This window comes from Mobula birostris, chromosome 22 (genome assembly GCF_030028105.1).
Source record: "Mobula birostris isolate sMobBir1 chromosome 22, sMobBir1.hap1, whole genome shotgun sequence".
In the NCBI taxonomy this organism is placed as follows: domain Eukaryota; kingdom Metazoa; phylum Chordata; class Chondrichthyes; order Myliobatiformes; family Myliobatidae; genus Mobula; species Mobula birostris.
In genome coordinates, this window is record NC_092391.1 from 14,445,088 (window position 1) to 14,471,029 (window position 25,942).

Genomic DNA, 25,942 nt, shown 5'->3' on the forward strand with positions numbered 1-25,942 from the left:
ATTAGGCCTAGAGAAATGTTGACTTAGCAGTGTTATTAGCTCATTCAGCAATACCATCAAGTCAGAAACAGGAAGAAATTTGAGGCATTGCTCTTTGCACATTTTTGTTTCATGAGTCATGGATAATAAAAGTTTTTAAAGTTGGTATTGAACAGAATACCCAAAATGTTAGTTTCAAGGTTGGAAATCCATTGACATGATGGGACTCATGTAATAATCTAAAAGTAGAAATGGAGCAGTAAAGCCAGTTACGTTAGCTTAAACACTTCAACTAGTATCCCCCTGTACCGTGTAAGCTAAACCAAGGCCATGGATTGGCAGGTGAACTGCAGACGTTGGATTGGGATGTGCACAAGTAGAACCACATAGTTCTGGCTAAAATCAACATTGGTGGAAAAGCTAAACTGAATTGTGGAATAGAATTCATCAACTTCAGCTGAAAGGGTGGTAGGACATAGAAGAAACAGCTGTTGAAAAAGAAGTCAGGATTGTACAAATGAGAAGGCAAAAAAATACCCATAGGAAAAGCACCCTGCTTCACAAACTGGAGGAGCTGTGCAGCAAGATTTTGGTTTAACTTATGGAAACAAAGCAGACCTCATGATATTACTGTTTTAAACTGCAAAATATGTACTCCTGCGAGGGTTCAGAGCCTTGGATACAAGGCTGAAGGGTCAACAGCAACTATCCACAGGCTAGTATTCTTGTTAAAAAAAATTATAAATAATCAGTTGAGAGGCAGGTGAAAGGTGCTTCTGCCCTGAGAAATAGTACTGAGATTCAACTATTAGGAGAATGAAGAAAAATCCGTTTCAGAAACTTAAGAACCAACTGTTTCTCTAAAACATTGTTGCTGTTTTTTTTTGTTAAATATCCATCCTCCATCATCCCAAAGTACACATTGAAATGTAATATAGTACTTAAAAAATTTTTCAAATCCCTCTGTAATGTTAATTCAGAGCAGCCATTTCCTTTCTCATCCTAGTTTAAGTCTACACTGCATGGCCAAGCAGAGAATACATGTCATCCCCTACTGCCATAATGAGGAATATCAATTGACCAAGCTTACAGTTAGGAAGAGCCAGCCATAGTTAAATTTGAAGTAATAAGTACAAGGACAGATTAACTAGATACAGGTACTTTATTTACAAATATTCAGATTAATAGCATTTGTTTCATCAAATGAAAGTTACAGCAGTTCAAAGTCTTTTTCTGTCACATATAAACAAGATCTACTGTAAGCTGTTCAGGAGTAGTCCAGATCTCATACCACCTAATGACTAAAGCAAAATTTAGCAAACTTAGAATGAAATACCTTGCTAAATCCCTGCATGTTGTACACACAAGGCCATGGTCCCTAGGCAACACCTCACTAAAGCAAAGGCTTAACAACATAACGAAGACAACAGACTTCTAACCACACTGCCTTTGACAACACTCCTGTATATTCAACATAAAGGCTCACATTCTTAAAATTAATAGCAAGACTCTACAAACAAGGGACATTGCACAAATTGACAAATTTTCCAATATATTGCAGATTCCAGTTTGGCCTTCCAAAAGCATTTCTGTACAGGATCCCATTTTTCTACAGGAGTGAAGGTTTTCCACCTGGTCAGTGGGTATTTTGAACATTAAGCATCATCTCTATCAAAAGTAAACCAAGCAGTGCAGCCCCATTTCATACACAACTAAAGATGCATATTATCAATTAGCATTTAACCACATTTATGCCGCCCAAGGCAACGTGCCGAATCACCGCTGAAATTCAAGCTTTCACCCCTTGAAATAAAAATCCAAATCACTCTACCCCAAAGTATTTCATACAGTGAATGTGTAAAATATAAAACAAATCTCCTTTAAGTCTGCTTTTGGAATGAAATTTGGCTATTTAATTCATTGAGGGCAATTGCACCTAAATGTATTGAGTAAAAAGCACACATTAACCCAGTTATTTTCTTGAATGAAGTACTGCAGTAAATACAGCCAGAAATGCAGGAACATCTACAGAGAACATTACATGGTTTGACTGCACAAGCACAGTATTATTAAATGGTACAGGTTTTCCACAAGTGCAATGATGGAACCAGATAACAAGAGAATATGAAACCCAACCAACTAGTGTTAAAAGTACTGCTCATATTTTTCTTTAAAATGTGATTATATCCATTCTAGTGCTAAAGGGTCACTTAGATTGTACTGTACAAACTGGTACTCAGTGCCAGCGATCAATTTGTATCTTCATTAAAATCATATACATACAGATGTATTTAAATGTTAGTTCAGTTCCTTCAAATTTTATACATATTTACGTGTTAATAAAGAATAAAATGACAAAAAGCACACCAAAGCCTTCTTTTGCATTTTAAAGAGGGAAAGATGAGTAATAGCCATTTCCCCATGCAAGGTTAAGACAAGAGCTGGAATTAGAACCCCATGAAGACTTGTAACTGGGTGGGGAACTTATGAACAGCAACAAGCATACTCTACATGTTACAGACATCCTGTAGTTTGAGCTGGATGCCAGTTCACAGTCAAAGAACCTCAGTAACTTTGAACCGCACAGACAACAGTTGTATGGGTAAGAAGGTTTTTACTGTACAAGAATCTTTTTGAATGGATAGTGAGGTTATGTCTATAACCCCCCCCCCCCCATGGTGGCAAGATGGAACTATACAACGTCAGCATATTTATTTAGCTGACAAGCATTGAAATTGGATCACAGATTGAGGGATGATGAACTACCACAAGAACAAGTAAGAAAATATTTCAATTCTAAATTCCATGCATGAGAGGATTTATTACTCTACTCATTTTCCTTGTAACCTGATAAACATCTACGGTGGTTTAGCGAGAGGCCTTTTTATCATTGTGTTAAACTTGTCACAGCAGCAAAATTTATCCTGCCAGATTATCAGCAGACAAGGAAGCAGCGAGAAATACTGCTTTGACAAAAGACAGAAGAGTAGGATGTGGAAGGTCAAGAGGTTCACTAGCTGAAGATTACTAGCAGCCACAGCCTTCTCTCTGGGGCTGGGGCTCACTGATTAGTCGACCACCCTGTGGAGCAGACGGTTTATGCTGTACTCCAGACTCCGCTGCGTTGAGATCCAGGCTGCCATCCTGAATATTCTGGTAGATTTTCTTGGCTGCCTCCAGGAATGCATCCTCAACATTCTCACCTCTAGGAACAAAGGAAGAGTCTCTTATTTACAGTCACAAGGAGGCCAGGCTAAAAACCATTTCCCCAAGGCAAAATAAATCCATACACTTGCTTCTTACATTTAGTTCTCAAAGCATCATCTACCATAGAGTCATGTGTGAGGAATGCTTTCTGATTTTACAAAAACCCAAACACAAAAACTGCATCTGCTGCCAGGAATAAAATTCACTCCAAAGTGGAAACACTCTAAAGAACAAATCACCTATTCCATACAAATTGAGAAAGGATTTTATTGATGACAAGACAGCCACTATACTATTCAAAGATTTTTCTAGTGACTTGTATCAAGCAGCACACTTACGTTTTTGCACTTGCTTCAAGGAATAACAGACCTGTAACAAAATTCAAAACTTAGTGGCAGAAATAATTCGCAAGTCTGTTTAAAAGCCAAAATTAAACAGCTTTAACCGCAAAATATTTCACAAGACATATCCGAGATCATAAAATAAGTAAACTTAAAGCTACATTTTACAAAGGCCATGACATGTAAGGAACTTCACACTTAGGCAACATAAAATCTAAACTCATTAGTACAAAAATCAAATCCAATCAACAGGTGAGCTGGAATACAAAGCTGTGGGGTTATGGACTGGATTTTAATTTGGTCTACTATTTCCAGCAAAACAGAAAGCAACAGTAACATGCTACCTTATAACCTCATTTACAAAATATAAACTAGCAAAATGTAGTGCTGCTATTCTCCTCACCCACCACTACACAACCGCAAATGGATCAATTTAGTATGGCAAAAAGATTGATAGCACAAACTAAACTGTATAAGGTTTAACTGTATAAACTACACAAATCCAAGTTAAATTCAAATTTCAGCAATAGTTTAACACTAAAATTTATATAGAAGACGCAACCAGAAAAGAAACAACAGATGTGAGTAAGTGTCAAGTAGTCAAAGCCAAAAGGTCAACATTTTTTAAAATTTCATGGCCAATGTTTAAGAATAAATGATAATTGTAATAAATGCTGGTCAAGTATTCAATCCAGTCCTGGGCATCTCATTTTGCAACAGATTTCTTCTAAGAGACACCAGCCTAATCTTGGTCAACCTCTGCTGTAACTGTTGTAATGGAGAAACTTTAAATGCTAGGTCAAAGCAAGGCCAAGAGAAGATTCAACTACATTTTAAAATTACACAAACATGTGGGTAAGAAGTTTAACTTGCTCTGGTTTGGAATCAATAAGGGTTCTTCCAAAAGCCAGTAAAAAGAAATCTTGCTGAGAAAGGGCTGATGAAAACATGGAAAGGCTTAGTGGGAACCAATGCATTTTTGTTTCCAAAAATAGATAAATATTTAAAGTAAGATTTAAAATCAGTTTTGAAATCGCTCCAGTAAGGGAGCTGCCAAATACAAAGTGCTAGTCTCTCAGAGTTAAAGCCATCATTAAACATTCTCTGGCTTGATAAAATGGAATGTTTTAATAAGACGCTCATCCTAAGCATTTACTGATCACCAACCGTACTGCATGACCTGAGCTTAATTACAACCAGATCTTGGAGAAGTGATGCTGTGCTGGAGAATGGCATTTATCCAAACTTTTACCGCTTACAATGGAATCTCTTGGTGTACAGTGATCTCAGCAGATGGTACAATTTCTGCAGCCAACTTCTTGGACATTTATTTTTACAGTGCCAATGGATAAACTTGTTCTAACATGAGTGCCACAATTAGAAGCCCCTAAAATCAATTCTTACAACTTTCACTCTTGCCACAACTTCCAAGATTTCAGCAGTTTTTAAAATCTTCATTTGGGCAGGGAGTGGGTTTAAAAAGCATGGGGATTACAGAGCTAAATTAGAATCACAAATTTGTATCATTTGGATTCCTATCCACTGCATGGCCAACATTATGTTTAGTTGTTGTCCTCTGGTACAGCAGGAACAGTTAAACATACAAAACTGACTAATATCAATGAAAATGATTTTATGGTAAGCACCTCCAAAAGATAACATCTAAAGACAAAGTATTAATGTTTCCAGATCTCCTTTGGATGAGATTAAGGAATTATATAACAATTTTGGATAATCTTCCTTGCCCAGAAAACTTGTTTCTAAATTGAGGATAGCTCTACATGTGCAGCAGCAAACATACCATTTTCTTCAGCAAATTGTTTGGCTTCTTCATACGTTACATCTCGTTGGGCTTCAAGATCTGCCTTATTTCCTATAAGAATAATCACCTGTGTGAACAGAAATTAAAGTAAATACTAGAGGGAAAAAACAGTCAAAACTGCAGGTGTAGTCCATCTACACCTGAACAGCAAATGCTGAAAATACTCAAGTTAGGCCACATCCATGGAAAGAGAAATGGAGTCAACATTGACACTATTTCTATTCCCACAAATGCAGTTTGACCTGCTGAAAATTTCCATTGTCTTCTGGTTTTGTTTTAAATACTGCAGAACTTATCCTGCCCGGTTATCAGCAGACAGGGAAGTTAAGTTTCATGCATAAAACAAATCTGCCCTTACCGCAAACTAAAGGTTTGTTTGACAACAATTAAGCTTCATTCAGGTAACTTGAAACAGGTTCAGTTTATTAAAAAGTTATGCTGCAGCTAAATTATATAAAAAAAGAAATCAGACAATCTGTTTCACAGGAACAAAAAGTAAGCAGACCAAATTTATATTCATTTACCAACTATTTAGACGCACAATACTAAGGGACAATTGTTATAACCACGTTAAGTCTTTACATATTTATTGATTAACAATCAATACTGAACAACCCCATTTGCTTTAAGTCCCATTTAAAAACAGACAATTCAGCAACCCAACCAATATGGATGCCTTACACAGATGAAAGACAGTTATGCCTGACTGCCTGAAATGTGACATTAGGATTCAATGAGCTCAGCCGGTTTCTCAGCTGAAGTAATTTTTACCCCACACTCGCATGCCTTCTGATGACTTCTGCACTTGTCCAATTGAGTCCAAAGGTAAGGAAGTGCTCAAGGTCAGACAGAGACACATCTGACCCCTCATCCTGCCACTGGACTTGGGCACTACATACCTTGTTTCTTATTTGGCCCCTCAGCTTTACACTGGCTTATCTTCAAGTTTCATTGACTTGACTGTATTGCTGACCTACTCTAGACTAGCATTTTTAAAAACACTAACTTTTAATTACTGACAGATTTTCCCCCACAGTTTTGGAATTATTTTAAGATGCATTCACAATTTCAAAACGCCTCTGATTATTCTGTGCATTAGAACTTTGCTTCTGCCTCTTCCGAGGGGTGATTGATAAGTTTGTGGCCTAAGGTAGAAGGAGTCAATTTTAGAAAACCTAGCATTTATTTTTCAATATAGTCCCCTCCTACATTTACACACTTAGTCCAGCGGTCTATGAATTATACAGCTCTCGTTATATGCACGTGCAGTTCAACTCTGAGTGATTATGCAGAAAATTTGAAGTTAATAACTCATTTCTTTCCACCTTAGGCCACGAACTTATCAATCACCCCTGCTGTGGACCTCTTTCTGGAGGTCCAAGACGCCAACTTCTACAAAGAAGGGTTCTCTATGCTCCACAACCGCTGGACTAAGTGTGTAAATGTAGGAGGAGACTATGCTGAAAAATAAATGTGCTAGGTTTTCTAGAATTGACTCCTTCTACCTTAGACCACGAACTTATCACCCCTCGTATTGCCACTAGCAGGAGATTTGGAGCCATACTGTGACCACAAGGAATATGCTGGGTTTATCTTTCAGATTGCAAAGTACTCTTGATCTACTTCTGGTTTCTTTCAATTCAGATTGCAGGAGATAACCCCCAATACTCCATTTTTTAGTCAGTGTTGGACTTAAGAATGTCCATAAAATTTATTTTAGTTAACGCATAGTACTGAAAACAGATCGCTGAAAATATGTACTTAAATATAAAAATGACTTTTGCATCACTGTTTCATTGCAGGGCAAATTCAAGGTTTGTATAAATGAGATTCATCTGAGTTAGTCACAAAGATATCAATGAAATTGCTGCCTAGCTGAATCAGCAGCACACTAATAGTCTCATGATCTGGTGGTGATCCTTATCTCTTAAATAGAGATACAAATCAATTCAGCACAGTTTTAAACTGGATGAAGTCATTCCTTTTGACATGCATCTTTCCACACCAGCAGACATGGGCGAAAACTCTTCCCACCCTCTCCCAAGTTCTAATCATGTTCCTGCTAAATTAGCCAATCATCCTTGAGTCAGAAGCAACACTTAAAATGGTGCAAGTTTCCAGATAATTACTCCGGAAAACTTGCAGAGCTGCAGTGAAGTCATTCAAAACTATTAGTCATTTCTTCTACAAAACATTCACTTACAGTATTTGGATTAGTCAAGTTTCTTGCATCTGTAAGCCAGCTACTAAGGTGGTTGTAAGTACTTCGCCTAAAGAAAACACAATTCACACAAATATATTCAAATTTATTCTTCAAGTATTATGCAGCCATAAATAATTCAAATTTAAATCACTATAAGGTCTACGACTAAACAGTAACACACATGAAACCTGTGGACTTGAGATAGTGAACATTACCATCATAATTTGCCTTGCACGCAGTACATTTGGAAATATAAAAGGTCATCTTAAACCAAATTAATTACCCTAACGTAGCAATTAGCATAACACTTTACAGCACCAGCAACCCAGGTTCAATTCCACTGCCAACTGTAAACAGTTTGTACATTTTCCCGTGACCACATAGGTTTCCTCCCATATTCCAAAAACGTACAGATTAGAGTACGTTAATTGTTCACATGGGTGTAACTGGGTGGTGCAAGTTCATTAGGCTGGAATGGCTTGTTACCATGCTGCACCTCAAATAAAATATTGTCTACATTAGACACCTAGTTATTCTCTACTTATTTACAATCATATTGCCATAGTGCTCAGTTTATAAAATAGCATCTTAGAATGCATTTGCTACTTAGTTAGTTCAGGCAGGGTGAGGCAACATTACAATTCTGGAAAAAGAAACCACCTAAGATCATAAAGTTTAACATGCGGCCAAGGAGAAGATGCAAGAGGGAGGGCCTCAGATTTCTGGATTATGGGCTCCCTTCCAGGAAAGGTGGGATCTGTACAGACAAGATAGTTTGCAACTGAACTGGAGCAGTCTAATATCCTTGCGAAAATGTTTGCCAGTTCTACACAGGGATTGGGGGGGGGGGGGGGGGGGTGTTAAACTAGAGTGCATGGGGATGGGAACCAGACTGTCAGAACAGATAGTGGACTGGTTGTGGGGAAAGATGTTATTAAGGCTACTAAGACAGAAATCGAAAGGTTGGGCATAGTGGGACTGATGTTCAGAGTTGTGTATATTTCAATGCAAGGATTAATGTAGGAAAAGTGGATGAGTTTCGGGCATGGATCAGTACATGGTATTATAACATTAGTGAGACTTGGCTGCAGGAAAGGCAGAACTAACAGCTCAATGTTCCAGGGTTTCATTGTTTTAGATGTAATACAGCAGGAGGGATTAAAGGGGGAGCAATGTTTTTACTATTCAGGAAAAATGTCATGACAGTGTTTGACATCATAGGCTGGAGAGCTCATCTACTGAAGCCATATGATTGGAATGAAGTAAGAAAGGATAACCGTGTTATTGGGATTATATTACAGACCAGCCAACAGTCAGCAGGATTTAGAGAAAGAAATTTGTAAAAATAAAGTTGTGATAGTAGGTAATTTTAACTTTCTACATATTGCCTGGGATGCCCATACTGTAAAAGAGCTGGATGGGATAGAATTTGTTAAATGTGTTAAAGTTTCCTTAATCAATTCACAGGTCCAAACTGAAGAGAGCGCAATACTAATCTCCTATTAGGGAACGAGACAGGGCAAGCAACAGAAGTGTGTGTAGGGGAACACGCTGCATCTAGTGATCATAATGCCATTAGTTTCAAAAATAATTATGGAGAAGGATAGGTCTGGTCCTTAGGCTGAGATTCTAAATTGGAGAAAGGCCAATTTTGATGGCATCAGAAAGGATCTGGCTAATGTGGATTGGGACAAGCTTTCTGACAAAGATGTACTTGGTAAGTAGGAGGCCTTCAAAAGTGAAATTTTGAGAGTACAGAGGTTCCATGTTTCTGTCAGAATAAAAAGGCAAGGCTAACAGGTTCTGGAAACCTTGGTTTATGAGAGATATTGAGCCCCTGATTAACGAGGAGATGCATAACAGGTAAAGACAGAACAAGCAAATGGGGCCCAGTACAAATGCAACAGAACACTCAAGGAAATCAGGAGAGCAAAAAGACAACATGGAGGTGCTGTTGCAGACAAGGCAAAAGAGAATTACAAAGGCTTCTACAGATATATTAAGAGCAAAAGGATAGCAAGGGACAAAACTGGTTCTCTGGATGATCACAGTGGTCATCTATGCATAAAGCTGAAAGAGATGGGGGGAGATCTCAAATGGACTATTTGCATCTGTATTTACTCAGGAGATGGACACAGAATCTACTGAAGTAAAGCAAGGGAGCAGCGAAGTTATTAACTGTATACATATTATAAAGCAGATGGTGTTTGCTGTCTGAGGCAAATCAGAATAGATAAATCCCCAGGGTCTGACAAGGTGTTCCCTCAGACCCTGTGGTAGGCCAGTGCAGAAATTTCAAGGACTCTAGCTGTGATACTTAAAATGTCCTTAGCCACCATAAGTGAAGAGCTGGCGGAAAGCTAATGTTGTTCTGTTGTTTAAGAAAGGCTCTAAGAATAAGCCAGGAATTTATAGGCTGATGAGTCTGAAATCAGTAGTGGTTCAAATCCAGCTTGCTCTCCTGCATGCTTTCCATCCGTGCTGGGTTACGAGCTGGTGATCTCTTTGGAAACTCACCCGGCAGAAGGGAATGGCAAACCACTGCTGTAACTTGCCTCGTACGCAGTTCCCCACTACGTCAGAGAGGCATGGAGGGAAATTGTCCGCTAACCGGAGAAACTCCGGATGCAACATACCTTTCCTCTTATTCTAAGGGACCAGATTAGACAATGGCTTTGGGGGAGAAGCCAGAGAGTGGCAGTAGATGGCTGTCTTTGATTGCCATGTCACAGGCTACCTGTGACGAGTGGTGTGCTGAAGGTATCGGTGCTGGGTTAGTTATTGTTTGTCATCTGGATAATGTGGGAAACCAGACCAGCAAATCAGCAAATGATATCAAGCTTGGGAGTATCGTGGACAGCGAAGACTATCAAGGCATGCAGCGAGATCTGGACCATCTGGAAAAATTAGCTGAAAATGGCAATGGAATTTAATGCATACAAGTGTGAAGTGTTGCACTTTGGGCAGACAAACTGGGGTCTGTGATGTGTTCTTTAGCATTTGTACTTGACAGTGAACAGTAGGGCACCGAATTGCGTGGTAGAACAGAGGAACCTGCAAGTACAGATCTAAAATTTATTAAAAGTATCATCAGAGGTAGATAGGATCGTAAAGAAAGCTTTTGGGACACTGGTGTTCATAAATCTAAGTACTGAGTACAAGAGTTGGGATGTTATGTTGAAATTATATAAGATGCTGGTGAGGCCAAATTGTGTACAGTATTGTGTGCAGTTTTGGTCACCTACCTACAGGAAAGACGTCAAAAAGATTGAAAATTTGCAGGGAAAATTTACAAGAATGTTCCCAGGACTTGAAGTCCTGAGTTATAGGGAAAGATTGTACAGGTTAGGGCTTCATTCCTTAGAGCATAGAAGAATGAGTAGAGATTTGATAGAGGGAAACAAAATTGAGGACTATAGAGAGTTAATGCAAGCAAGTTTTTTCCCCCCCACTGAGGTTGGGTGAGACTAGGTCATGGATTAAGAGTGAAAGGCGCAATGTTTGAGGAGGACATGAGGGGGAACTTCTTCACTCAGAGAGTGGTGTGGGTGTGGAACAAGCTGCCAGAAGAGAAATCTGGATAGGTACATCAATGGGAGGGCTATAGTCTGGGTGCAAGTCAATGGGACAAGGCAGATTAATAATTCAGCATAGACTAGATGGGCTGAAGGGCCTGTTTCAATGATGTAGTGTTCTACGACTCTAAAATTACTGCTTATAAGCTTATACTGTGGTGTGAGTGGTCAAAAAAAATTAAGATTGGATATGAAACTAGCCCATCAGCTAGATGAAGAACGCAAATTTTGGTGAAGCTAAAAAAAAACTCAACAATGTCATCAGCTGAAGTTCAGATGTCCATAGTTACCTGGTGATATCATAGACCATGAGTGCACCAGCAGCCCCTCTGTAATAGCTTCGTGTAACAGCCCTAAATCGTTCTTGGCCAGCAGTGTCCCAGATCTGAAGTTTGATCTTCTGACCACTAACTTCAATTATTCTGGTTCCAAATTCTACCCCAATTGTATGGGGACAGTCAGCCATAACTTAAATAGAAGGAAACATTTAAAGTTACAGGCAATATGGCTTATTTTTGGAGCAAATTGCCTTTTATGCATTTACACAAAATGACAACTTTTTAATATTTATACCACACATCTCAATTAATCATTAAGAAAAGCATCTTCGTTCATTCCACCACAAAAGGCAAGATATCCCTGTGGCCATCCACTTCAGTTCAACTTGCCATTCTGACATCAATCCACGGCATCCTTTACTGCCACGATGCCACACTCCGGGTGTGAGAGCAGCAACTTATAATCTGTCTGGGTAGCCTCCAACTCCACTGAAAAAAAAAACAAGTTCTCTAACTTCCAGTAATTTCTCCTCCCTCTCCCTTCAACTTTTTCCATTCTTCATTCTGGTTGCCCTTTCACTGTTTTTCTCCTCACTTACGCATTACCTGGTACCCCTGCTCCTTCGCTTTCTTGCATGGTCAACTTGTCCTCCTGTCCTATCAGATTTCTTCTTCTGCAGCCCATCACCTTCCAGCTTCTCACTTCACCCCACCCACCACTTCCCCTTCAACTGGTCCACCTATCACTTGCCAGACTGTACTCCCCCCACCTTCTTAATCTGGGTTCTTCCACTTTCCTTTCCAACCCTGACGAAGTACATTGGCTTGAAATGGCAACTCTATTCCTCTCCATAAATGCTACCCAACTTGCTGGGTTACCCCAGCAGTGTACTGCACAAAGAAGACCTGCCCTTTTAGTTCTGGCATGCATTATCTTGATTTGGGAGCACACCAATATTATCATACAAGAACTCCCCAAGCCATCATCTGATATATGCAACAAACTGTGGTTATGGAACTTCTGATAATGGGACACCTCCAAACTGTAACTGCCTCTGAATGTTGAATTACATAAAAGGGTATCCTAGGACTGCTTCTGAAAACTTAAAGAGTTAATACTTTTCAAATCAGGTTCTTGGAACACATTGAAAAATCACCTATTATGTGGAACCAGATTAAAAGGAATTTATACCAAAACAGTCCATCATACTCATCTTGGAAAACTGTCTGAAGTGGGGGAAATCCATAGCAAAATGTCACAATCTGCAACTCTGCATAGCTGGTCAAAGAGTTTTAAACAAGGAATTAAGTATAAAACAAATGGTTAAACTGTTAATCTAACAACTAGTGAGAAAGAAATAAAGATATCAAGTCTGTGGCAGTGGATTAAATAGAAAGCAGGAAATTTAGGTCAGTGAAAAACATTTGATGCATCTGGCTGCTCAGAACTAAGCTTAAATGACTTTGTTTAAACAGGAATATGTTTCCAAATTCTTTTTCGTTTTACACCTCAATGTGGTGTCAAGAATAATGTCCACTATCGTGCTACCGAATCACTTCAGATACAATAAATCCCACTGTAGTTAGAGTTCAGGGAAGACATCCAGGTAGCATCAGTTGCTCCACAGAGAGCCAACCACCAGAAAAAGTTTGCTTAGCTGCCAAGAGGATGCAGGATCAGTAAGTTTAGAATCAACTGAACAAAAATATCAACTGTTGGTAATTCAGCCCTTCGAGCCTACGGTATTTAACTGATCATTGATATTCTTCTATTTCTGTGCTATTTTCCAACATTATCACTATAAAGCCCAGTGATATATCAATTTATTTTTTTTGTAATAAAAGGATAAACACTGACAAGAACTCCAAAGGTTCACCACCACGTACAAACTAATTTCTCAGTCCCAAGCAGCCTCTAAGACCACAAGATGTGGTAGTTGATTAAGGCCATTCAACTCATCAAGTCTACTCCACTATTCGATCATGGCTGATTTATTTTACCTCTCAACCCCATTCTTCTGCCTTCCTTATGCCTTGTTCTAACTAAGACTGCGCTCCTGGTCCAAGACTCCTCAGCCACATCCTCCCTGCATCTATCTTGTCAAGCCTTTTAAGAATCTTACAGCTTCATTGATACCTCTTGTGCTCCAAAATTCTGAAGACTAGAGTCTCAATTGACACAAACACTCTTCACACAACCACCTCTCTAGCATGGGTCTTGCGAATCTTCACTGTACACCTACAATAAGCACATCCTTTCAGACAAGACTAAAACTACAAAATACCCCTAGTATGTTATTACTAGTGCCTTATATAATTTCAGTATATCTTCATAACTCCTCTATTCAAATTGTGTAAGGGCTTACATAGCATTTGCCCTAATTACTGCACCTACACTGATTTACATAAATTCAAAACTTCTGCTTCTAGGCATTCATTGCTAATGAAGACCAGCTCCTCAACACTACAGAGATCCGTTTTAAGCATCATTCCACTGGCAATTAATTGTCAACCACTATTAAATCCGAAAATCTGTCTAAACAGGAAGGTCAGAGTAGAAGGTGTAATATTAATCATCCTTTCTCATTACCATACTCTAATAAAACAGGTGCAGAAGTAGACCATTCGGCCCTTCGAGCCTGCACCGCCATTCTGAGATCATGGCTGACGTGTTAGCTGAGGCCAAAAATGGAAGTTAGATTACAGTGATGGTGAAACAATTGCTAGAATATAAAACTTCTGCTACGTGGACATAGTGGGCTGATATTGCAGAGTAGAGAACTCTAAAGGCATCTATGATTAGAAGATTTTAATACCCTGGATTAAACATTATTAGGTCTTAAAACAGGAGGCAAAACATTTCATCGTTAGATTAATTTCCAAAATTTGAAAGTTATTAAATCCCTACTTAAAATGTAGAAGAGAGCAGGAATCAACCAAAAATTTGTTAGTAAGTGACTATCCTGGGAATGTCATTCAATCTTATAGCACTGGCTGTTACAGTATTATAAAAGTTTTTGTATTGGTGGCCACATTTAAAGCCATGTCAACGCCTGCGACAAAAATTAAGCTAATTCCTATTAAGGCATCAAAACAGTAAGAAGAAACTTGGCAGTCAGTCCAATGGTATAACAGCTTCAGGGATCAAGGTCACCCCTGACCATGGATGTCACCACATAGTTGGGTGAGTTTGCTAACTGCCCACTAACTTACTCCTCGATGTAAGCAAATGGCAAAAAGACCAGAGGAACTGATGGGCATACAAGAGAATGAATTATAGAGAATTGTTCTGCAGGGTGTTCAGTATGGACCTAATGGCCACATTCTGTGTCAAAATAATTGGTTACCTTATCCAGACCATAAAACATAGTAGTACAATTAGTCCATTTGGCCCATTCCATCAAGACTGATTTATTTTCCCTCTCAACCCCATTCTCTTGCTCCTCCCTGTAACCTTGAAAAACTTACAAATCCAGAACCTATCAATCTTTGCTTTAAATATACCTAACGACTTGGATTCCACATCCATCTGTTTTCAATGTACTCCACAGATTCACAACCCTTGGGCTAAAGAAAGTCCTCCTCTGTTCAAAAGGGATTTCATTCAACATACTGGTGACTCTAGAAGAGAAACGAACGTTGGCAAAGTCAGGTGTTGGAGAAGTGTTCAACCCTACTTTATCAGACTTGATCATATTTAATTGGCAATGACTGTTAACCAACAACCAAGATAATGTGCTCCAATTCTAGACAAACGTGAATTAAGCACGTTGAACTTAGTGCCAAGCCAAGTGAATATCTGGAAAAAAAGTTCTCACTCTCTCCTTTTAAAGCTGACTTTGCCAAAAGTTCTTTACAAGCTCATTTTTTAAAAAAAGACAATAATTTCCAATTCAATAGAGATTTAGCATTTCAATTGCTGGACATAGTATTTCGAGGGGGAAAGAGTAGAAAAGCATGGGATTAACACATGCAATTAAAATAGTAGCATAACAACAAGCACCTGTATTATACAATCTAAACAAGCACACCTTTGCATGCACTGTGTCATATTAGAGTCTAAAGAACATGTATTGAAAACCCACTGATAGCTTCATGTAGAGTGTGAGTGAAGAATTATTTCCTTTCGGTTTGAAGGCATATTTCTGTATTTTACTAACACAAGTTGGAACAAATGTATCGGACTAAAGCAGAGCTAAAACTCAGTACCTATTGTTCAGTAACATTTGTAGTTAAGGATTGAAAATTGATTTTAATGATATTTACTTACATTTCTTTTCTGTAAACTGATGAAGCAAACATGACTTCCCTACACCCATGTCTCCTATAATAAAAAGAAACCTTCAGGTCGGTCATAACAAGGATTAAGGTCATAGACAATTTAAAAAAATATAGCACATTTAGCTATCACTCTTCATAACCTTTAGTTTCAAACCAAAATATCTTTCCTGGAAACCAATCTTCCTTCCAAATTTCAAATTCATCTGCTAATATATATTGCTCTATCTATTGAACAAAATGTAGAGACTCTGATTAAGTTCCTGTCCTACAAGACAGTCTTTGATTTCAGTACAAATGTTTCACATGATGCACTTGAAGTTAAAAATGTCATGCACCATTACCATAGAAACAAATAGGTGCAAAATTTATAGGCTTCCCTTCACAAAAAATGAATCTGTGCCAATCTCTCAGTTCTATTTTCGATTACCTATGTTTTCTTATTACTTGACCACACTTAAAGACCTTATAATGGTATTTTTAAAACAAACTTACTAGAGTGGATTTACACTAACCAAATTACAATATTCTTCCTTTGCAAAAGACTCTTATAGTGAATTTGAATTGACAGAGGAAAGGATCAAATGTTTAGAAGACATCTCCACACAATGGAAGTAATATTAAAACCATGGTGCAAATTTTTAAAAAGGTAATGGTTCATGGTGTGCATTTGTTTAAATCTCCTGCAAAGCAAAAGTAGCAGAATTGCAATTCAGAAATTCATTGCTGGGATAACATATCTCGTCTGGTCAAAAAAAAATTGAGGGCAGGTGATCCACATAACCAAATTCAGTAAAGTTGGTTATCGAGTATAGACAGCTGACATCCTAAAACATATTTTGCAATTGACCCACAACTTTTTCCTCCCACTTCAACCACTTGGAATTTCTTATTTGCATTTAGTAACCTTAAAGTTTGCACTGCTTTGAAAAAAAACACCTTGGATAATTATTTTTGAATTTAATAACATACTATAAAGCACTTAAAGAGGATGTTATAACTTAGATATCAAATTTCACCATTATATTTAGCAATTTCTATGTCCTACAATATCATTTTATGTAGACATCTTACCATTCTGTTAGTCAACTGTTTGGTGCTGACATGTTGAGTAAAGCTTTGTTATATATGGAATACATTAGTAGCAAATTAATTTTTTTTAATACAAGACACTAGGATTGCAGGTTACCCTCAAGTAAAAACCCCTTAATGGAACTGTACACAAGAACTACATATGACTTGCGTTCTTCTTGATCATAAACCCACAGTTGCTCGAAGACTTTCTTGCAAGGACTTTTTCCATTCAAAATAAGTCTGAGCTCTTTGGTCATTTTACTACAGAACAATTTAAAAACCAGTTCAACTATTCCAAGAGATGAACTCAAAAATTTAAAAATGAACACTAAATATCAGACTTGTACACTAGATTCTATCCAAAGTCTGAAGTTATATCTGCAGAACAAAACTTTTGCCATATTGCAAACTAAAGTGCATTATATTCAGTTGGATTCTATAATCTATGTTTGTACACAGTTCATGTACAGTACAAATTCCAAAGAAAGCAAATAAGAGATAACTGATATGCTAACTTGTTAAAGAAAAAGGAGAAATGCCCTGCTTCTCAAATTATTCTAGGGAAACATGCTCACCTCAGGGCTTGAATGGCTCACATGATACATGGAAGTGCAATACTCTCTCGGCAATGCACTGGCCTAGTCTGAATTAGTGCTGGAGAGCATAACTTTCTGATTAAGACTAATTAGGAGCAAGAGTCATGACATTTTTGGCATTATTTCTAACATTTATAGTTACAGAAACTTTTACAGACTTGCTTTAATTTGATTTTCACTTCAGATTTCAGCTTAGCATGGTCAAAGAAAACATGAAGTACACTGCATGTAGCAAACAGCAAGAAAATATTTGGAAAGAAATTAAAAGGGGATAGGAAGTTTGAAAACTGCCAGATGAATCAGATATATTGATAGCTGAATCACTCACATTAACTTTGTTTTTAAAAGTTCATTGTTTGCTTTATGAACACGCTACCTCATTTCTACATGTAAGCTATTAAACTGCACTCTCTCAAATTTGAACTTAAAATTCAAAACCAACTGTACTTACCAATTATAATATATTTGAAGATGTATGAATAGTTGTATGGAGCAGTGGCCATCCTGGCTCTACAAAGAAAAAAGAAGATTCTACAATAAAATTAAAATTCTGATTGTTCTGAAAACACAATAGAGTATTGCATTTATTGATGTACTCTGGTCTTGTGCATTGTCAAAGTTAGCAACGACAATGTGGTGCAGTCTACCAGAATCTTCCTTCACTTAGTTACCAAGTGCTATCAAAAGGGCCAGTGCTGTACATGAGTAAATGTCGTGCCTCACACCATAGATAATGGCAGGGATTCTTACTTGACAATGATATACAGCAGCATCACACTGTTTGCAGAATAACAGTACCGCATGGCACAGGAATATACCCTTTAGCCCACGATGCTGTGCCAAATTAAATTAGTAATCAATTTCCTAATTAAACTACTCCCTTCTGCCAACACAATATCCATGTCTGTTCATTTCACGCACATTCTTGTACCTATCTTAAAGCCTTTTGAACGCCTATAATGAATTTGCCTCCACCACCAATCCTAGAAGCGCATTCCAGGCACCCAACACTCTAGAGAATAAAACTTGCCCAACACATCTCCTTTGAAATTACCTCCTTCTCATGCATGGCCTGTGTTATTAGACATTTCAACCATGGAAAAGAGATACCAGCTGTCTACTTATCCCTCAAAAATCTTAACTTCTATCAGATCTCCCCTCAGCCTCCGCCACTCCAGAGAAAACATCCCAAATTTGTCCAACCTCTCATTATAGCACATGCTCTCTAATCCAAACAGCACCCTGGTAAACCTCTCTTGCACTCTCACCAAAGTCTCCACATTCTTCCTATAAATTGGCAATTAGAATTGAATGCAACATTCCAGGAGAGGCCTAACTAGATGTAAGGGGGTTTCGACTTTTATGTTACTGCGGAGGCTAATTAAAATGGCGCCTTTGTTATGTTAATCTGGGGAATGCAGCTTTGTTGTGTTAAACGCTGAGGAAGTTTGCGCTAGCAGCTTGTTTTGGTTTAGAGTGTGATAAGAGGGTGCTATTAACCAATTGGGATAGTTGTTATGGGTTTGGTGTATTTGAAGATACTGTATGCGCGGGATTTTGGGGGAGAAGGCGGGAGAGCGAGACAGAGGATGGACAAGGTGCTGTGATGTCCGCTAACGGGGTCAGACCCCGAGGAGGGCGTTCGGCGAGGAGACAGAGACGGACTCAGACTCGTGTGGAGCCTCTGGTCGACCACCGTTGTTGGTCCCAGGCGGCCGGTCGAGGTGGTCCGAGGGGTCGCAGGGTGAAGAAGGTGGTCCTTGAGCTCCAACTGTTTTGTGCACAAGGAGATTGAACTTTGATAAGTGTGGCGCCTTTTATTTTCCTTTTATATTTTATTCTCTCAATTATATAGTTCCAGTAATATCTATAAACTGTAAATCATTTAATTGCATCTGGTGTATTGTCTGTTATTTGGGCGAGGTGGGGTACCTCACACAGCATCCACACAAACTATTACCCAGTTTGGCGGGGCCGAGGGCTGCTTCCCTAGACGACAGCGAGCCGAGACCCTGAGGCTGGCCGGGGGGGGGGGGGGGGGGCTACATTGTGGGGGCTCGTCCAGGATTGAATCTGCTAGTATGCTGTGTGGGTGCCCTGTTTAAATCTGTAATGTGTGTCTCTGTGCGTTATTTGCTGGTGATTGCTGTATGTGTTGTGGGTGCAGTCTTTGTTCGAGTTCAGGCTGGCATTGACAAGTTGAAGGTGGCACTCGGGGCTGTCCATGCAGTTGGGAGAGAGAGGAAAGAGTGGCCTGATTTGGAGGTAGGGTCTGCGAATAAATGTTTTAGCTCTGGCAGGCTCCGCCTGGCACTTGGGATAGTGTCCACCCCAAGAGGGGCGGAGATGTGCGAGACGAGGGCAGAGCAGATCTCTCAGTTGTTAGATGAGTGGCAGTGCTCGGCTGCGGGAGAGCAACAGGGATTGGTTGAAAGTTTGAGCAGGCGGGTTGGTGACAGTGTTAGAGCTGTCAGGTTTTATACGTCACCATCATAGAGTTTTATAAAACCCCCAGACAACTTCAACTCTTCAACTCCATTCCTCAACTATTAAAGGCAAGCATGTCACATGCCTTCTTTACCACCTATCAACTAATGTAGTTATTTTCAGGAAGCTAAATGCAGAAATGCCCCCTGCACATCACTGTTAAGAATCTTTCCATTAACAGTGTACTGTCCTTTACATTTGATCTTCTAAGTGCAACACTTTACATTTGGCCAGTTCAAACTCCATCTGCCATTTCTCCCCCATATCTCCAATTTTAAAAAATCAGTAAAACAGTTACGAAAAAACGGTGGAATAATCAAATCACCATCAAGGTATTGGTATCATTCAGCAAAATACTTAACATATTACATTTACTTCTGATCCTGTATACACCTCTGATCCTGTGCACACCTTAAATATTTCAAGTATGCCATTTGCCCAAGTATATGACATAGTCAGAAAAGGTGCCAAGTATTTATCCAAGGCCACAATGTAAGTCAAATACAAAGGAGCTAAGAGAATAGTTTTCCACTACAATGCAAATTAGTATTTTGGCATAACATTTTAAGATAATTATTCAATGCTTCACTGAATTGAAAAATGGATGCTTGCGGATGTATTTTAAAACTGCCTGCAGTTCAGCCTAATATAGTGGCTCATGGCAAAAACCCCAAGTTAAACCAAATTTATTCATTCACTGATATGCAGCGCAGAATAGGCCCTTCAAGGCATGTCGCCCAGCAATCCCCGAATTTAATCCTACCCAATCATGTGACAACCTACAATGACCAATTAACCGACCAATCAGTACGACTCTGGACCGTGGGAGGAAACTGGAACACCAGGAGGAAACCCATGCAGTCACAGGGAGAACGTTCAAACTCCTTACAGGGAGCGCCTTGAATTGAACCTGCGTCACTAGTACTGTAAGGTGTTGTGCTATCCACTATGCTACCAACATATGAGAGTGAGAATGCTTTGAAGGAAATGGAGGTGTGGCCATCCATTGGTCGAAGTTGATCACGGATGTTGTGTTCCAGCTATCAACATTTTTGGTGCAGCACCATTTGTGGCTGACAACACACCAATGCAAGGGTGGCAGTCTCTGTTGCAAAGGTTGCATCAGTAAGTGACCTCAGCTCTGCTGGAAATGCAGCATTTCTTTCAATGGGCCAGTTTGTCTTTAGCAGGAATTCTTCCTCACCTGACTCAAGGCGTTGTTTCAGAGTGCTCCTCCATCTGGAGCAGTTGGCTGCAAGTTCCTCCCAGGACTCAGTGTTGATGTCCAGCACCTTCATGTCCCACTTGCAGACATCCTTGTAGCGCAGTTGTGGGTTGCCAACGATTCCCTTGCCTGAAGCTAGCTCACCATAGAGGATGCCTGCCTGAGCAGGGTATACATGCTAGGGAGGCCAGCATTGGGTACTCTCTCTTTCTGCAGGAGATGTCCAAGATGCGAAGGTACCTTAAATGGAAGGTATTGAGCCTTCTCTCCTGCTGTATGTTGTCCAGGTCTCACTACTGTACAGCAGTGTACTGGTGAACCAAGCATTGTACATTGCCATCTTTTTTTTTGATGGAGAGTTTGGAGTTCTCTCAGACTCATGCGGTGAGGCAGGCAAGAGTTGTTGCAGCCTTCTCAACGCACTTGTCAATTTCTACATCCGAAGATGTCGGATGTATCTGAACTGCTGAACAACAACCAATTTGTACTTTTCAATGGTAATGACTGGTGGTGCCTCTACATCTTGACCCAAGACATGTGTCTTTTTCAGGCTGATAGACCAAATTCTCAGCAGGCTTGGAAGAAATGATCCATCAAGCTCTGAAGGTGCTGCAGAATGCGGGATGCGACTGCAAACAGCATGTCTATGATCACAGATATGCACACTTTGGTTTTAGCTCTGAGGCGGGAGAGGTTATAAAGCCTGCCATCTCATCTAGTGTGGAGGTAGATCCCTTCTGTTGTACTGTCAACTGCATGTCTCAGAAGGGCAAAGAAAATCCCAAAGCGCATTGGGGCAATAGCAGTGGCATTAAGCAAGACTTATGTCAAATGGCTCAAAAGAACTGCTATGGTACTGCATTAGTAAGGAAAGAAGAGAAAGCAAATATGCTGTGACTATTTACTGTTAGAAGCAATGAACCAAAGACTCTTATATAAAAAAATTGGTATAGTGAAAACTTATTTGGAGTAATGAGTTCAAGTTGTGAATAGTGCATGTTATTTCATCTTTAAACATTCCACAGTCTCGAGTATGACAAATACTTATCCAACAACGAGCACTTTCACTAAAGCTTCCAAACCAACGTCATGACAACATCAAGGGAACCAAAGCTGACACCTGTCAAAACTGACATACTGGTTATCTTGTTAAATTGCACTACTCTGCTTGTAGCTTCCAAAAGTCCCGAACTCTGACAATGACTTGCCTTGTATCAAGTCAACCAGTACTCTCCAACATACTAAATATTGCAATTTCCATTTCTACCACTACCATAAGATCAATAACATCACCATTCCACCCCAATTAACATGCTAATATATACATTTCCTTTGTCGCCAATTCAAAATCAAAAATACAAAAACTACCACAGGGAAAGGAGGCAGGCTCAATATAAAGGACTGCTGATCATCACCTGAAAATCAGTATCATAATGTACTGCACAAATAATTTTGCTCTTAGTCCAACAATTTTCTCTGCATTCCTGTATACAAAAATTTATCTTCTAAGCGGCATTTTTCTTCCATTAGAGCGCTGTATAGCCTTCCTTCCTCCGAACCCCGACTGCAAATGGCTCTGAACAACTCATAGGCAGAGGCAACACACAGAAAAGCTGCTGATGAACGCAGCAGGCCAGGCAGCATCTGTAGGAAGAGGTACAGTCAAGGTTTCCGGCCGAGACCCTTCATCAGGACTAACTGAAAGAAGAGCTAGTAAGAGATTTGAAAGCGGGAGGGGGATCCAAAATGATAGGAGAAGACAGGAGGGGGAGGGATGGAGCCAAGAGCTGGACAGTTGATTGGCAGAAAGGATATGAGAGGATCATGGGACAGGAAGCCTAGGGAGAAAAAAAAGGGGGAGGGGGGAAACAGCCCAGAGGATGGACAGGGGGTATACTGAGAGGGACAGAGGGAGAAAAAGGAGAGAGAGAGAAAAAGTGTGTATATAAATAACGGATGGGATACGAGGGGGAGGTGGGGCATTAGCGGAAGTTTGAGAAGTCATGCATGAACACTGACTTCTCAAACTTCCGCTAATGCCCCACCTCTCCCTTGTACCCCATCCGTTATTTATATACACACATTCTTTTTCTCTCTCTGTCCCTCTCACTATAGCCCCTGTCCATCCTCTGGGCTTTCCCCCCCTCCCCCTTTTCTTTCTCCCTAGGCTTCCTGTCCCATAATCCTCTCATATCCCTTTTGCCAATCAACTGTCCAGCTCTCGGCTCCATCCCTCCCCCTCCTGTCTTCTCCTATCATTTTGGATCTCCCCCTTCCCCTTTCAAATCTCTTACGAGGTCTTCTTTCAGTTAGTCCTGACGAAGGGTCTCGGCCCGAAACGTCGACTGTACCTCTTCCTAGAGATGCTGCCTGGCCTGCTGTGTTCACCAGCAACTTTTATGTGTGTTGCTTGAAATTCCAGCATCTGCAGATTTCCTCGTGATAGACAGAGGCAGTCAGGATGGCACTAAGTTGCAACTCCTTTGTGCTCATCTACGAAAAAAGCTTAATTTCTACTCTAGATATCTCTCCCTTTCAGGTAGTAGATGGGGTTTTGTTAAAGACCATGACCTGGAGTACCAATCACACTTCGATTCTTTGTGATGGTGGGGCTGCTCTCAGGCTCATGACTGGCCACTTTTCAATATCCCCAGGATGCTGCCTAGAAGACTAGCTCGCCTTCAAAGTTTCGTGGCCCCAGGGACAGATTGATTCTAAGCCGTCGCCACCAACTGAATTGTCACAGAAGAGAACCAAACATCAAGAATAACAGATTGGCTGTCGGAGACTGTACAGGGCAAGTCGAACTCTCTCGTCAGTGGACCAGAGTGTCGCTGATTCTCAAGTCACAGCACTTGGGCGGAAAAAAGCAGCACAACTGACTTTTAACACGGGAAATCAGCCAATCATTTTGTTATGTCTTCCCTCTCACTTTGAAAGGGAACACCTCTTTTTCTCTTTATTAGGGAAAGAGCAAGTCTGTGGCATGTTGGATTGTTGGGTGAACAATTAGTTTGTGTTATACTGCAGATCATGGTCTTTACTGGAAGTCTTGCTATTGCATGCTTGCTCAGTAGAGAGTGCTGATGCTTTTTTTTTGCAGAAGTTGGTGGGTATGGGGTAGGGTTGTTGCTTTTCTGCTGCTTGTGTGTGGCAGGGGAGTGGGGGGCTTTGGGGTTATAATGTTTTTGCTGTCATTCATTCTTTGGGGCACTCTTCCATTTTGGTGGATGTCTACCAAGAAAGGGAATTTCAGAATGTATATTGAATACTTTCCTGATAGTAAATGGAACTACTGAACAACTCCATCCTTGAAACCAACATCCCTTATTACCAGCAACACACATAAAAGTTGCTGGTGAACACAGCAGACCTCGTGTTCCCTTATTACCAGCCTATTGGCCTCCACTGTTCTTGTTTCATGGACCTCTTACAAATATACAAAACCAAAGCAGCTGAGCAACTTCAAAATCACGGCGTTGGAAGTGATCAATCATACAAGCTAAAAGTGATGAGAGACGTTTATTTTGACCCATTCCTCTACCAGATCCTCAAACATTGGAATAATGCTAAATCTTAAAAAAAACCTGTCCCTGACCTTCATGGTAATGTCAACAGTTGAAGAAATTAGAGTGAAGATCTTGTTGAAAAGTCATTATTAAAAGTAGTTGTATGTAAGCAAGGCATGCATATCAGAAACTGCAGTTCTGCATTTACAACAAGCATGTAACAGCAGTACCCAATTACAATATACTTTGTGGCTTAACATTTTAAATACTTGGTCATTTGTTTGCTTTCAACAAAAATGAGGATATGACCAGTTCCTCAAAATCTTTGTATCTGCTGCTCTCAGCTGGAGGCCAAAGTATGGTCAATGGGCATAGAAGGGAAATGATTAACAGTTCATGCTCCAGACAGATTCAGACCCAGGTACAGCATTTCATCCATCTTGTTGGCATCAAAATACTCAGGATAATAAATGATTATCTGACATTAAAAAACCAATTTCTAAAAATTAAAAGTAAATGCAGTCGCTAGTTTTCATCATTTAGATGGATGATGCTCCTCAAATTACACCTTTTAAGTCTATTTGAATTAGGCAAAAAAATATATACAATAAAGAAAGCTCAAAATATTACATCTATAGCAATTTGTTTTGGACTTTTTAAGTTGTATTATTGAAGAGTCTATTTATACAAATCAATAGGCAGATTGCATTTTAGTAAATAAACTGTATACAACTGCACTGAATGGAGTAGAGATTCACCAGGATTTGCCTAGAATGGAGGGCTGATAGAAATACAGTAGCCTCTGGTTAATTGGGGCAGCCACTTATTTGGGGCAAGTCTTAAAGAACAAAAATTAATCGAGAAAATAGCTAGAATTACCTTTATCTGGAAAATTATGCCATTTACTGACAATTCTGAGACAGAGCCTTTACATTTTATTTATTTTAAAGATACAGTGCATAACAGACCATTGCAGCTAAATGTGCAGCACCACCACCAGCAACCCACCTATTTAACTGAAGCCAAATCACAAGACAATTTCCAATGACCAATTAACCTGCTAGCTGGTACATCTTTGGGGTGTGGGAGGATAAGTCTTTGGAATGTGGGAGAAAACCAAATCACCCAGAGGAAATGCACATATTCATGGGGAGGAATGTACAAATTCCTTACAAACATCAGAATTGAACTCTGAACTCCGAAGCCCTGACTGTAAAGGCATTGGGCTAACTGCTATGCGACCCTTGTGCCCACTATTTGGGATACAACCTTTCTACAGCAAGCAATCATTCTGGATGTTGGCTTGGCTTGGTTCTTTTCATTCGTAAACCCTGACCAGTTCGTTACTATCACAAACATCAGAGCACA

General features: G+C 39.7%; 1 protein-coding gene across 2 annotated transcripts in view; it reads right to left on the reverse strand.

Annotated features, from left to right (window-relative positions):
* Positions 1 to 1,122: 1,122 nt before the first annotated feature.
* Positions 1,123 to 25,942, reverse strand: part of rab14 (RAB14, member RAS oncogene family) — a 31,808-nt gene continuing 6,988 nt past the window's right edge. For both annotated transcript variants that reach the window (XM_072240067.1, XM_072240066.1), the window contains 7 exons: positions 17,805 to 17,863; positions 15,676 to 15,729; positions 11,418 to 11,595; positions 7,553 to 7,619; positions 5,329 to 5,416; positions 3,525 to 3,555; positions 1,123 to 3,184 (listed from right to left, as the gene is read on the reverse strand). In XM_072240067.1, the coding sequence (XP_072096168.1) occupies positions 3,007 to 3,184; positions 3,525 to 3,555; positions 5,329 to 5,416; positions 7,553 to 7,619; positions 11,418 to 11,595; positions 15,676 to 15,729; positions 17,805 to 17,856 (648 nt within the window). In that variant the 5' untranslated portion in view covers positions 17,857 to 17,863 and the 3' untranslated portion in view covers positions 1,123 to 3,006. The remainder of the gene's footprint in view (positions 3,185 to 3,524; positions 3,556 to 5,328; positions 5,417 to 7,552; positions 7,620 to 11,417; positions 11,596 to 15,675; positions 15,730 to 17,804; positions 17,864 to 25,942) is intronic.